Raw genomic sequence first — 15,224 nt, 5'->3', positions numbered from 1 at the left:
CAGAAACATCTTTCGGATCCAGTTTTCCTTGTTAATTTTGTATTGTGCCTGGGACATAACTAATGTTTATAAAATGAAAGCTATGAGAACTCTGTGTTTATTTGTATGTTTATGTATGTCTATGTACGTATGTTATAGATACGCTATATTTATACTGCTGGATGGTATGGACAAAATTAATTTGTAAACTCAAATTCGGTCACAAGAGAAACTTACTCATTGGCTTAAAACAAACGAGCACTTATATGAATCAAAGAAATAACAGAAACTAACCTAATTGCTTTTAAGTGCATGTGATCTAGGATTACTTTTCAGTGAATAAAAGTTAGCTTAAGGTTGTTAATTTAATTTAAAAAGATGTGTAATTGTCCGCTGCTTTGCTAGCTTTGGGGCTAACGAACCAGGTGGAAAAGCAGGGTAATAAGTCTGGAGGTCTTAATGTGCTGTTTTGCAAGACTAGAAGGGCACAAGTTACCTCAGATAAAGATCCAAAAACTTGTGATGAAGCCTGATTAGGATGTTATGGTGATTGAAAATGATTGCATATGGAAAATAAGATATGTGTTTGATAAAAGAAGGTATGAAAGGAGGTATGAAAGGTATGAAAGAAGGAATGAAAATGCATTATTAATGGAAGGGAAAGAAAGTAATTTTGTCCTAAAGTAAAACAATTATTCCAAGTTTCAAATGGGTATTGGGAGTTACAGAAGGTTTACGGAAAAGGAATTTTACAAAAGAAATCTTATGTATGGTCAAGCTAACTAAGATTGGAATGGATTTATTTAAGTTAATTTCTTTTAATATCAAAAGTATGCTGATACAGAATTAGAATTTGGGTTTCTCTCTCTATCAAAAAAAGAAAATTTCCCTATACTATTGGTATGCTATTAATAAGAAATTATAAAGGGAAAGTAAAGACATTATGTCTTATTAAAATTATTTCCTGTGCTCCACATTATCAGGTCTTTGATTGCTTAGGTATACCAATTCTTCTTAATATTAAAAGAACTAAATTTTGCTTCTAACAGTTTAACTTTCTGTAACTGCTTGTGAAGTCTTTGTTACCATGCTTAAATAAATAACTGAAGTAAGGGAATCTCTCCTCACAAGCCAGGGAAATTAAACTAATTAGCCCTATTTGATATGCTAGAATTCTAAGGGTTGGGAAGTGGATTTTAATCCAATCCCTCCTCCTCAAGGATAAAAATATACTAGTGATGATTTGTATGTATTCTCATTGGGTAGAAGCATTCCCATGATGAAGGGCTACAGCAGCAGCAGTTACAACAATACTTCTAGAAAGGATTTTTCCTGCTTGAAAATCCCCATAGAGCTCCATAGCAATTGGGGGACCCACTTTACAGGACAAATTCTACCAGGTATGCAAAATTTGGCAGATATTGAAGCATTTGCATTGTGCCAATCACCCCCAGTCTGCTGGTTTCATAGAATAAACCAATGAGGTAGTCAACTTCAACTGGTGAAACTTATTGAATTTATTCATCTGCCTAGAGCCCTTCCCTTGGTATTGCCTAACCTACTATCTTTGGTAAATAATAATTGCCTCCTTATTTTTTTAAAATTATAGTTTATTAGGGTGACAATTGTTAATAAAGTTACATAGACGTCAGGTTTACAATTCTGTAATACATCATCTATATATCACATTGTGTGTTCACCACCCAGAGTCAGTTCTCCTTCCATCACCATATATTTGATCCCCTTTACCCTCATCTACCACCCCCTTGCCCCCTTACCCTCTGGTAACCACTAAAATATTGACTGTGTCTATGAGGTTTTGTTTCTTCATTTGTCTTGTTCTTTTCTTGTTTTTGGTTTATATACCACATATCAGTGAAATCATATGGTTCTTGACTTTTTCTGTCTGACTTATTTCTCTTAGCATTATAATCTCAAGATCCATTCATGTTGTCGCAAATAGTACTATTTCATCTTTTCTTCTGGTAGAATAGTGTTCCATTGGGTATATATACCACAACTTCTTTATCCATTCATCTACCCAAGAACACTTTGGTTGTTTCCATGTTTTGTCCACCATAAATAAACCTGTATTGGAGCACATATGTCTTTTCTTTTCTTTTTTTAATTAAACTTTGTTGGGGTGACAATTGTTAGTAAAGTTACATAGATTTCAGGTGTACAATTCTGTATTACGTCATCTATAAATCACATTGCGTGTTCACCACCCAGAGTCCATTCTCCTTCCATCACCATATACTTGATCCCCTTTACCCTCTTCTATCACCCCCTCCCCCCTGACCATCTGGTAACCACTAAAATATTGTCTGTGTCTATGAGTTTTTGTTTCTCATTTGTTTGTCTTGTTTTTTTTGTTGTTTTTGGTTTATATACCACATATCAGTGAAATCATGTTCACTGATATTCTATGCTTTTTCTGTCTGACTTATTTCACTTAGCATTATATTCTCAAGATCCATCCATGTTGTCACAAATGGTCCTATTTCATCTTTTCTTACCACCGAATAGTATTCCATTGTGTATATATACCACAACTTCTTTATTCAGTCATTTATCGAAGGACATTTTGGTTCTCTCCATGTCTTGGCCACCGTAAATAAAGCTGCAATGAACATTGGAGCACACGTGTCTTTATGTGTAGATGTTTTCAGATTTTTTGGGTAGATACCCAGGAGAGGCATTGCTGGGTCTATGGTAATTGTATTCGTAATTTTTTGAGGAACATCCACACTGCCTTCCATAATGGCTGCACCAGTCTGCATTCCCACCAACAGTGTAGGAGGGTTCCTTTTTCTCCACAGCCTCTCCAACACTTGTTACTATTTGTCTCGTTGATGATAGCCATTCTGACTGGGGTGAGGTGATACCTCATTGTGGTTTTTATTTGCATTTCTCTGATGATTAGTGATGTTGAGCATTTTTCATATGTCTATTTGCCATTTGTATGTCCTCTTTGGAGAAATGTCTCTTCAGGTCGTCTGCCCATTTTTCAATTGGGTTGTTTGTTTTTTTGTTGTTGAGTTGCATGAGCTCCATGCATATTTTTGATATTAGCCCCTCATCGGAGGCACTGTTTGCAAAAATCTTCTCCAATTTACTTGGTTGCCTCTTTATTTTGTCGATGGTTTCTTTTGCTGTGCAGAAGATTTGAAGTTTGATATAGTCCCATTCATTTATTTTAGCTTTTATTTCCCTTGCCTTTGAAGTCAAATTCATAAAATGTTCTTTGAACCCAAGGTCCATAAGTTTAGTACCTATGTTTTCTTCTATGCAGTTTATTGTGTCAAGTCTTATGCTTAAGTCTTTCATCCATTTTGAATTAATTTTGGTACCTGGTGACAGATAGCAGTCCAGTTTCATTCTTTTGTATGTGGCTATCCAATTCTCCCAGCACCATTTATTGAAGAGGCTGTCTTTTCTCCATTGTATGTTTTTTGCTTCTTTGTCAAAAATTATCTCTCCATATTTATGAGGGTTTATTTCTGGGTTCTCAATTCTATTCCATTGGTCTATGTGTCTGTTTTTCTGCCAATACCATACTGTTTTGATTGTTGTTGCCCTGTAGTAGAAGCTAAAGTCAGGGAGTGTGATACCTCCAGCATTGTTCTTTTTTCTTAAAATTGTTTTGGTTATTCGGGGTCTTTTGTGGTTCCAAACAAATCTGATGATTTTTTGTTCTATTTCTTTAAAAAATGCCATTGGGATTTTGATGGGGATTGCATTAAATCTGTATATTGCTTTGGGTAATATGGCCATTTTAACTATGTTGATTCTTCTAATCCATGAGCACAGAATGCCTTTCCATTTCTTTGTGTCTTCAATTTTTTTAAAAATGTCTAATAGTTTTCAGCATGTAGGCCTTTCACATCCTTGGTTAAGTTTATTCCTAGGTATTTTATTCTTTTTGCTGCAATTGCAAAAGGAATTTTTTTTTTCTATTTCTTTTTCTGAGATTTCATTGTTAGTATATAGGAATGCAATGGTCTTTTGTATGTTGATTTTGTAGCTGGCTATATTACGGTATTCGTTGATTGTTTCTAATAGCTTTCTGGTAGAGTCTTTAGGGTTTTCTATATACAGCATCATGTCATCTGCAAAGAGTGACAATTTAACTTCTTCATTCCCAATTTGGATGCCTTTTATTTCTTTCTCTTGCCTATTGCTCTGGCGAGGACTTCCAACACTATGTTGAGAAGCAGAGGTGATAGGGGACAGCCCTGTCGTGTTCCTGAAGGTAGAGCAAAGGGCTTTAGTTTTTCACCATTAATTATGAGATTAGATGAGGGTTTGTCATATATGGTCTTTATAATGCTAAGGTATTTTCCTTCTATGCCTATTTTATTAAGTGTTTTAATCACAAATGGATGTAGCATCTTGTCAAATGCTTTTTCTGCATCAATTAATATAATCATATGTTTTTTGTCCTTTATTTTGTTATATGATGTATCACATTGATGGATTTGCATATGTTGAACCATCCTTGTGCCCCTGGGATGAAACCCACTTTGTCGTGATGAATAATCTTTTTAATGCATTGTTGCATTTGATTTTCTAGAATTTTGTTTAGGATTTTTTCATTTGTATTCATCAGAGATATTGGTCTATAAATTTCTTTTTTGTGTAATCCTTACCAGGTTTTGGATAAGGGTAATGTTGGCCTCATAAAATGAGTTAGGGAGTATTGTCTCTTCTTCAATTTTTTGGTAGAGTTTGAGCACTACAGGTATTATATCCTCTTAGAATGATTGGTAGAATTCACCAGTGAAGCCATCTGGCCCCGAACTTTTGCTTTTGGGAAGGTTTTAGATGACTGATTTAATTACCTTACTGGTGATTGGTCTATTTAGATTTTCCCACTCTTCATGATTCAGCCTATGAAGGCTATGTGTTTCTAAAAACTTGTCCATTTCTTCTAGGTTATTGAATTTGGTGGCATATAGTCCTTCATAGTATTCTTGGATGATCCTTTGTATTTCTGTGGCATCCGTGATCACTTCTCCTCTTTCATTTCTGTTTTTGTTTATTTGTGTCTTTCCTCTTTTTATCTTAGTGAGTCTTCCAATGGTTTGTCAATTTTGTTCATCTTTTCCAAGAACCAGCTCTTTGTCACGTTAATTTTTTCGATTGTCTTTTTGTTCTCTGTTTCATTTAGTCTGCTCTGTTTTTATATTTCCTTACTTCTGCTGACATTTGGTTTTATTTGTTCTTCTTTTTCTAGTACTTTAAGGTGTAACGTGAGGTTATTTATTTGGGATTTTTCTTGTTTCTTGAGATAGGCCTGTAATGATATAAATTTCCCTGTTAAAACTGCTTTTGCTGCATCCCAAAAATTTTGGTAAGATGTATTTTCATTCTCATTTCTTTCTATTTCTCTTTTGATCTCTCCTCTAATTTCTTCTTTGACTCAATTGTTCTTGAAAATATTTTGTTTAATCTCCATGTATTTGTGGTTTTTTCCTGCTTTCTTTTTGCAGTTGATATCCCATTTCAAAGCCTTGTGATCAGAGAATATGCTTGGTATGATTTCTATCTTCTTAAATTTGCTGAGGCTGATTTTATGTCCCAATATATGATCTATCCTTGAGAATGTTCCATGTGCACTAGACAAAAATGTATTGTCTGATGTTTTAGGATGAAGTGCTCTATAAATGTCAATTATGTCCATTTCATCTAATCTATCATTTAGGGCTGCTATTTCATTATTTATTTTCTGCTTGGATGATCTATCCATAGCTGTCAATGATGTATTTAGGTCCCCTAGTATAATTGTGTTTTGGTCAGTTTCTCCCTTTAGTTCTGTTAGTAGTTGCTTGGAATATTTCGGTGCTCCCTGATTGGGGGCATAAATATTGATGACTGTTAGGTCTTCTTTTTATATAGTCCCCTTTACCATTATGAAATGTCCATCTTTGTCTCTCGTTACCTTTTTCATCCTGACGTCTGTTTCATCTGATATCAGTATAGCTACACTTGTTTTTCTCTGGATACCATTTGCTTGGAGTGTCAATTTCCACCCTTTCACTTTGTCCTTGTAGCTGAGACGTGTCTCTTGGAGACAGCATATGGTTGGGTTTAGTGTTTTGATCCAATCTGCTACTCTGTGCCTTTTTATTGGTGAGTTCAGTCCATTTACATTTAGGGTGACTATTGATACATGAGGATTTTCTATCTGTGGGGACAGAGCCCCAAAAAGCAGTTTCCAGGCTTTCGGCCTCACATAGAAAGGTGCTGGCTCAGGTAGTAAATGGCCGTCGAGTGAGATCAAATGGCCATCAGCTATGACTAGTTGGCCGTCAGCTATAACCAGTGAGCCATTGGCCACTAATATAACTGCTGTGGCTACGCTAGCAGAAAATGGGGGCTAGCAAGAAGATGGTGGCTGAGCCTGCAAGCGGTGCAGTGAGGGTTGAGAATTGTGTGGCTCCTGTTTCCTGTTTCTCCAACCCAGCCACCAGCGAGAGTATAGTGGTATAACTCCCTTACCTATGGCTCCGTGGGTGTTCCTTTTTGGCCTCACCATGTCCTGCATTCTTATGTGGGGAGCGGGACCAGAGACCCCGCATGACACCCTGCACGACAAATGGCGCAGCGAGCAGGGTACGATGTCGGCCAAAGCCCTCCGAAGGGCGGTGGAGCTGCCTGAGAAATGGGCCCCCATGGCGGGGTGGGAAGATGTGGACAGTTCCCCAACCAGCAGAGGCCGGAGAAAGCGAAGGTTGTTGCGGCCCTGTGAGCTGGGAAGTGCTTGCTGAGGCAGCCCGGATGCAGAACTTGTAGTCCCAGGAGGAATGGCTTGCTGAGTCCTCTGTGGGAGCTGAGGGTGAGGTCAAGGTCATCCCTCACCCCCAGGACAGCCCTGGCAAATGACTATGGACTATGGGGAATTGCCTTCCAGCCCTAATTTAATGGACCACTTGACTGTTTGGGAACATACCACCATATAGTGGAACTGGTGGATGTTTGCTTTTGTGTCTTCACTGGCCACCATCGAGAATATGTAAGCACCTTGACCGTGAGCCGCTGTTGTTCCAGCACGGTACCCTGAGAGGCCCAGAGAGAGTGGCAGTGCCCTGAAAACCCTGGCTGTGTCCAGGAAGTCTGGCTGAGCCCAGAGAGAGTGGCAGTGCCCTGAGAGCCCTGGCTGAGTCCAGGAAGTCTGGCTGTGTCCAGAGAGAGTGGCAGTGCCCTGAGAGGCGCTCGCTGTGCCCGGGGAGACTAGTGGTACCCTAAGAAGCCCAGGAAGTCTGGCTGTGCCCAGAAGTACTGGTGGTGCCCTGAGAAACCCTGGCTGTGACCAGAGAGCTTGGCTGTCTCCAGGAAACAGCATTCACCTCCAGGCTCCTCGCACAGGGCGCCTCGTGGAAGATGCTTGTCGGGTAGATTGTAAGGTGAGACCCTGTAGGGGTGGAGTGTGGGGACAGAGCCCCAAAAAGCAGTTTCCAGACTCTCGGCCTCACATAGAAAGGTGCTGGCTCAGGTAGTAAATGGCCATCGACTGTGATCAAATGGCCATCAGCTGTGGCTAGTTGGCCGTCAGCTGTAACCAGTGAGCCATTGGCCACTAATATAACTGCTGTGGCTACACTAGCAGAGAATGGGGGCTAGCAAGAATATGGTGGCTGAGCCTGCAAGTGGAGCAGTGAGGGTTGAGAATTGCGTGGCTTCTGCTTCCTGTGTCTCCAACCCAGCTACCAGCGAGAGTATAGTGGTGTGACTCCCCTACCTATGGCTCCGTGGGTGTTCCTGTTTGGCCTCACCATGTCCTGCGTTCTTATATGGGGAGCGGGAGCAGAGACCCTGCAGGCTGCCCCGCACAACACTATCATTCTATCTTTAGTTTTCTGGTAGGACGGAGTCGCCTGTTGTTTCTTTGCCTTTTTGTTGTCTATTATTTCTGTGTGGTGGTATTCTATGATGTTTCCCTCTGTTTCTTCTTTTATTAGAGGATAAATTTCAGGGTGTTTTTGAGTGGTTACCCTTAAGTTTATGTAAAAGAAAGTCTGATATTTAGAGTATTCCATTTTCTTCAGCATGCCTACTTTCTCCATTCCCATATTCCAGTTCAGGCCTTTACTCTCCCCCTTTGTGTTTTGGTTGCCACAAATTGTCCCTGTTGATGGTGCTCGAATAGCCTCCTTTAGTATTTCTTGTAGTAAAGGTTGTGTATTAGAAAATTCCCTCAGCTTCTGTATGTCTGGAAAGGTCTTTATTCCTCCTTCATATATAAAGGATATCTTTGCTTTGTATATTATTCTTGGCTCATAATTTCTCTCTTTCAATAGTTTGAATATTTGGTTCTACTCCCTCCTGGCTTATAGAGTTTCTGCTGAAAAATCTGATGATAATCTGATGGACTTTCCTTTGCAGGTTACCCCTTCTTTTCCCTGGCTGCCTTGAGAATTCTCTCTTTGTCGTTGATTTTAGACAGCTTCAATACAATGTGCCTTGGAGAAGACCTGTTTCGGTTGAGGTGATTAGGTGTTCTATTTGCTTCTTGGATTCGAGGATCCAGTTCTTTCCACAAATTTGTGAAGTTCTCATCAACTATTTCTTTGAATACACTCTCTGTTCCCTTCTTTCTCTCTTCTCCCACTGGTATGCCCATTATTCTTTTATTGCTCTTTCTGATGGAATTAGAAAGTTCTTGTAGAACTTGTAGAGTTCTTTCATTTCTTTTAAATCTCAAATCTCTTTTTTCTTCCATCCGTGTCATTTCTAGGTTTCTATCTTCGATGTCACTGATTCTTTCCTCCATCTGGTCAACTCTACTACCTAAACTGGCTATTTCATTCTTCATTTCTTCTATTGAGTTCTTAATCTCCAGAAATTCTATTTGTGTTTTTTTTTTAGTTTCAATCTCTTTGGTAAAATGTTCATGGTGTTCTTTGATTGTGTTTCTGAGTTCATTAAACTGCCTTCCCGTGTTTTCTTACATCTCCTTGAATTTTTTTCAGAACTGCAATCTTGAATTCTCTGTCACATATTTCCATATCTTTAAGTTCCTTTTCTGGATACTTTTCACTTTCTTTCTCAGCTGTCTTGTTTCCTTGGTTATTTATGGCAATTAATGATTTATTATTTGTCTTCCTAGACATCTACAGGAGTGAGTTCTGCAACAGGTTGATAGGAAGAGGTCTTTATTTTGTTTTCCAGTACTTATTTGTAGAATCTTTCATTTTCGCTCCAACTGCAGCCTTTTATTCTCTCTCTGACTGTAGTGTTATGTTTTCTTTGCACTATTCCAGCTTCTCACACAATGGGGGGGTTCCCTGGAAGGCAGCTTCTCTTCTGTTAACAGTCCCCCTGGTCATAGGGCACCGTGTCCCTGTGGGGATGTGGAGAGCTTTTGAAGTTCCAAAGCTCTTCCTGCACCAGATTCAGAGCCAGTGAGTTTCAGCAGTTCTGTTTACTCCTGCAGGGATCCACCCAGATAGGTGAGGACAAGGGCGGGGTGAGTTGTGAGAGGTGGCCCAGAGCAATGGAGGTGACCACCACCACAGCCAGTCTTGCTTCCACAGCTCCCTCCTCTTTGCTGGAGCTAGTTGGGCTGCGAATCTGTGTCTGCTGATCACAGTTCTCAGAACTGCAAATATTCTGTTCTTTTGATATGTCACTGGTACTGTTCCGCTTCTAGCACTGGGCAGGTGGGGGCAGGGCAAGCTCTGGGAGGGTACGGAAGGGGCGGATAGTCTCAGTGCTTAAGGCTTCTGTTCTCTGCTCGGCAGTGAGGGCTTAAACCACTGTTTTCAGCCTTCTTCCCTCAGTCTTGCTCTGAGGTCTCTGTCATTAGCATTGGGTTCAGCCATGCTATATGCTGTCCTCTCAGCCCTGTGGGCCATAAGCGGAGCCCTAGCAGTCCAAGTTCTTTCCTTTCCCATAGTTGTGGTAGTTCTGGGATGCAGGGAGCTCAGACCACTGAGCTAGGTCTGTGTCCTGTGCCCATGTGGCTCTGTCTCTGCACTTCTCCCTTCTCTCCCCTGCTCCCACAATTTGCCCACCTTTAGGTGAATTCAGTAGTGAGCCTCTTCGTCTTGCCTGTCTGCTGTGCAGGGAGTTCTTTGTGGAGTTATAGTTGTTCAATTTGTTCTAAATTCCAGGGGACATTTCTAGAGTCTCACCTCATGCTGCCATTTTGGTGACGTCACTCCTAATCTTTGTTTCAAAGTCTATTTTGTCCAATATAAGTAATGACATCCTAGCTTTTTACTCATTTTTGTTGGCGTGAAATATCTTATTCCATCCCTTTACTTTCAGGCTGGGTGTGTCTTTGACCTGAGATGGGTCTCTGGTAAACAGCATATTAATGGGTCTTGTTTTCTTATCCACTCAGATACCTTAAGTCTTTTGATTGGAGCATTTAATCCATTTAGATTTAAAGTGATTATTGATAGGTTCATAGTTATTACCACTTTATTATTCATATTTCTGGTCTTTGTTAGTTAGTTTGTTTTCACCTTTCTTCTGCTTAAAGAAGCCCTTTTGGGAGACGTCATCAAAATGGCGGCATGAGGTGAGCCTCTGTAAAGCTCCCCTGGAATTTACAACTAATCGAACAACAATAACTCCGCCAAGGACTCCCTACACAGCAGACAGGCAAGATGAATAGGCCCACTATTGAATTCACCTAAAGATGGGCGAATCGCGCGAGCGGGGGAGGCGGGAAGGGAGAAGTGCGGAGACGGAGCTGTGCGGGCGCAGGACGCAGACCTAGCTCAGTGCTCCGAGCTCGCTACATCCCGGAACTACCGCAGCTGCGGGAGAGGGAAGAACTTGGACTGCTAGGGCTCCGCTTATGGCCCACAGGGCTGAGGGGACAGCATATGACACAGCTGAACCCAACACTCACGGCAGAGACCTCGGAGAAAAGACTGAGGGAAGAAGGCTGAAAACAGTGGTTTAAGCCCTCACTGCCGAGCAGAGAATTGAAGCCTTACGCACTGAGACTAGCCGCCCCCTCCCTACCCTCCCAGAGCTCACCCTGCCCCCACCTGCCCGGTGCTAGAAACAACAGTAGCAGTGTCAGATCAAAAGAACAGAATATTTGCTGTCCTGAGAACTGAGGACCGCAGACGCAGATTCGCAGCCCAACTAGTTCAGCCAAAGGGGAGGGAGCTGTGGAAGCAGGACTGGCTGTGGTGGTGGTAACCACCATTGCTCTGGGCCACCTCTCACAACTCATCCCTCCCTTGTCCCCACCTATCTGGGCAGATCCCTGCAGGAGTAAACAGAACTGCTGAAACATGGGCTCTGAATCTGGTACAGGAAGAGCTTTGGAACTTCAAAAGCTCTCCACACACCCACATGGACACTGCGCCCTGTGACCCCGGCGAAGTATTAACAGAGGAGAAGCCCATCTCCCAGGGAATCCCCCCATTGTGTGAGAAGCTGGAATAGTGCAGAGAAAACAGAGCACTACAGTGTGAGAGAAATAAAAGGCTGCAGTCAGAGAGAAAATAAAACATCCTACCAACAAGTAATGGAAAACAAAAGAAAGACCTCTTCCTATCAACCTGTTGCAGAAGCCACTCCGGTAGATGTATAGGAAGACAAATAATAAATCAGTAACTGCCATGAATAACCAAGGCAACAAGACAGCTCAGAAAGAAAGTGAGAAGTCTCCAGAAAAGGAACTTAAAGATATGGAAATATGTGACTTAAATGACAGAGAATTCAAGATTGCAGTTCTGAAAAAACTCAACGAGATGCAAGAAAACACAGAAAGGCAATTTAATGAACTCAGAAACACAATCAAAGAACAACATGAGCACTTTATGAAAGAGATTGAAATTTTAAAGAAGAACCAAATAGAATTTCTGGAGATTAAGAACTCAATAGAAGAAATCAAGAATGAAATAACCAGACTATGGCGGTTCGAGGGACGGCGGTGAGCACACGTCGGCTGCTGGAAAGAGCTGGATTCTCGTTTCAGGCCATTATCAGAAAAGCTAAGTTTGCTGTATAATAAGGATCAGAAGATCTGATCCTGATTACAGAATCTTAGGTTGTGACTCCCCCCATCCTTCCAGACCATCCCAGAAGAGCTATAAGACTGCATCTGAGAAAACACTAGGAGTTCTTGGAAGAGCAAGAAGGAAGAGGATTATTGGTTGAAATAAAAGCAGGGTTGAATGAGTTCCAGAAAGCAGGGTTCTCAAACTCGTGGACAACAATCTGCAGAAGAAGACAACTTCAAAAAACCAACTAGAAGCAACATGCAGAGAAGCAAGATGAGAGGGGCCTCCTCGGGAAAGAAGACGGCTGGTCCACAGCAGAAAAATCTGGATCCAGCCCTCCCAGGCAGATGGGGGGGGGCGCTCTGCCGAGAACCCCGCTTCAGGATCTGTGAGGAAGACAAGAAAGAACAAACAGAAGACTCCTGGAAACGGAGATGGTGGCAGCACCAGCGAAGCCCCTCAGCCACCTCAGAAGAAAAGGGCCCGGGCTGACCCTACTGTTGAAAGCGAGGAGGCATTTAAGAATAGAATGGAAGTTAAAGTGAAGATTCCTGAAGAATTAAAGCCATGGCTTATTGAGGACTGGGATTTAGTTACCAGGCAGAAGCAGCTATTCCAACTGCCAGCGAAGAAAAACGTAGATGCCATTCTGGAGGAGTACGCCGATTGCAAGAAGTCGCAAGGTAATGTTGACAACAAGGAATACGCAGTGAATGAAGTGGTGGCGGGCATAAAGGAATACTTCAACGTGATGCTGGGCACGCAGCTGCTCTACAAGTTTGAGAGGCCCCAGTATGCTGAAATTCTCTTGGCTCACCCGGATGCGCCCATGTCCCAGGTTTACGGAGCACCACACCTACTGAGATTATTCGTAAGAATCGGAGCGATGTTGGTGTACACGCCCCTTGATGAGAAGAGCCTTGCATTACTGTTGGGCTACTTGCATGATTTCCTAAAGTATCTGGCAAAGAATGCTGCGTCTCTGTTTACTGCCAGTGATTATAAAGTGGCCTCAGCCGAGTACCACCGCAAAGCCCTGTGAGGGTCTACTGACCACTCACTGTTATGTCTGGTATCAGTAAACACTCTTTTTGTTCTTAGTCTTTTTCTTGTATGATTGATGTTCTTTCCAATTGTTAATGTACAACAGGGCTTATGTTTCAGTTGTTTTCTGTTTTGTTCTAAACAGAAAATGAAAGGAGTGCGAGCTCCTTTTCTCATTTCAGAGTTGCTACCAGTGTATGCAGTAATTAGACAAAGAAGAAACATTCAGTAGAACATTTTCTTGCCTAGTTGACAACATTGCTTGAATGCTGGTGGTTCTATCCCTTTGACACTACACAATTTTCTAATTCTGTGTTAATGCTACATGACAAAATGCCCTGATTCCTAGTGCCAAAGGTTCAACTTAATGTATATACCCGAAAACCCATGCATTTGTGCTCTTGTTTCTCGTGCTTGAAGTAAAACAGCCCATCCTCTGCAAGTCCATCTATGTTGTTCCTTAGGCATTCTATTCTATCTTTGCTCAAATTGTTGAAGGATGGTGGTTTGTTTCATGGTTTTTGTATTTGAGTCTAATGCACGTTCTAACATGATAGAGGCAATGCATTATTGTGTAGCCATGGTTTTCTGGAGAAGTCGCTATTTTAGGAATTGTATTTCAGATCTTAAATAAAATTTGTTTCTAAATTTCAAAAAAAAAAAAAAATGAATGAAATAACCAGCTTAGGTAGTAGAGTTGACCAGCTGGAGGAAAGAATCAGTGACATCGAAGATAGAAACCTGGAAATTACACAGATGGAAGAAGAAAGAGACTTGAGACTTAAAAGAAATGAAAGAACTCTACAAGAACTTTCTGACTCCATCAGAAAGAGCAATATAAGAATAATGGGCATACCAGAAAGAGAAGAAAGAGAGAAGGGAACAGAGAATATATTCCAAAAAATTGTTGATGAGAACTTCCCAAATTTGTGGAAAGAACTGGATCCTCGAATGCAAGAAGCAAATAGAATACCTAATTACCTCAATCACAACAGGTCTTCTCCAAGGCACATTGTATTGAAGCTGTCTAAAATCAACGACAAAAAAGAATCCTCAAAGCAGCCAAGGAATAGAAGACAGTAACCTGCAAAGGAAAGCCCATTAGATTATCATCAGATTTTTCAGCAGAAACTATACAAGCCAGGAGGGAGTGGAACCAAATATTCAAACTATTGAAAGAGAGAAATTATGAGCCAAGAATAATATATCCAGGAAAGATATCCTTTAGATATGAAGGAGGAATAGAGATCTTTCCAGACATACAGAAGCTGAGGGAATTTTCTAATACACGACCTGTACTACAAGAAATACTAAAGGAGGCTATTCGACCACCATCAACACGGACAATTTGTGGCAACCGAAACAGAAAAAGGGGGAGAGTAAGGCCTGAACCGAAATATGGGAATGGAGAAAGTAAGCGTGCTGAAGAAAATGGAATACTCTAAATATCAAACTTTCTTTTACATAAACTTAAGGGTAACCACTGAAAAAAAATCCAGAACTGAAATATATACTGTAATAAAAGAAGAAACAGAGGGAAACTTCATAGAATATCACCACACAGAAATAAAAGACAACCACAAAAAGGCAAAGAAACAATGGAGACACAGCCTTACCAGAAAACTAAGATAGAATGACAGGAAATCCTCACATATCAATAATCACCCTAAATGTAAATGGACTGAACTCACCAATAAAAAGGCACAGAGTATAGCAGATTGGATCAAAACACTAAACCCAACCATATGTTGTCTCCAAGAGACACGTCTCAGCTACAAAGACAAGCATAGACTCAAAGTGAAAAGGTGGAAATTGACATTCCAAACAAATGGTACCCATAGAAAAATCAGGTGTATCCATAATTATATCAGATGAAACAGACGTCAGGATGAAAAAGGTAACAAGAGACAAAGATGGACATTTCATAATGATAAAGGGGACTATATAACAAGAAGACAAAACAATCATCAATATTTATGCCCCCAATCAGGGAGCACCGAAATATTCCAAGCAACTACTAACAGAACTAAAGGGAGAAATTGACCAAAACACAATTATACTAGGGGACCTATATGTATCATTGACAGCTATGGATAGATCATCCAAGCAGAAAATAAATAATGAAATAGCAGCCCTAAATGACACATTAGATGAAATGGACATAATTGACATATGTAGAGCACTTCATTCTAAAACATCAGACTATACATTCTTTTGTAGTGCACA

General features: G+C 40.8%; 1 protein-coding gene across 1 annotated transcript; it reads left to right on the top strand.

The window, feature by feature from the left end:
* Positions 1-11,866: 11,866 nt before the first annotated feature.
* LOC117029471 (mortality factor 4-like protein 2) lies at positions 11,867-13,654 on the top strand. The gene is given in 2 exon segments (XM_033118768.1): positions 11,867-12,305; positions 12,307-13,654. Coding segments are annotated over 2 exon segments (867 nt in total). The 5' UTR covers positions 11,867-12,128; the 3' UTR covers positions 12,997-13,654.
* Positions 13,655-15,224: the final 1,570 nt, after the last annotated feature.

This window comes from Rhinolophus ferrumequinum, chromosome 10 (genome assembly GCF_004115265.2).
Source record: "Rhinolophus ferrumequinum isolate MPI-CBG mRhiFer1 chromosome 10, mRhiFer1_v1.p, whole genome shotgun sequence".
NCBI lineage: Eukaryota > Metazoa > Chordata > Mammalia > Chiroptera > Rhinolophidae > Rhinolophus > Rhinolophus ferrumequinum.
This window is presented reverse-complemented; position numbering and strand designations above follow the sequence as displayed.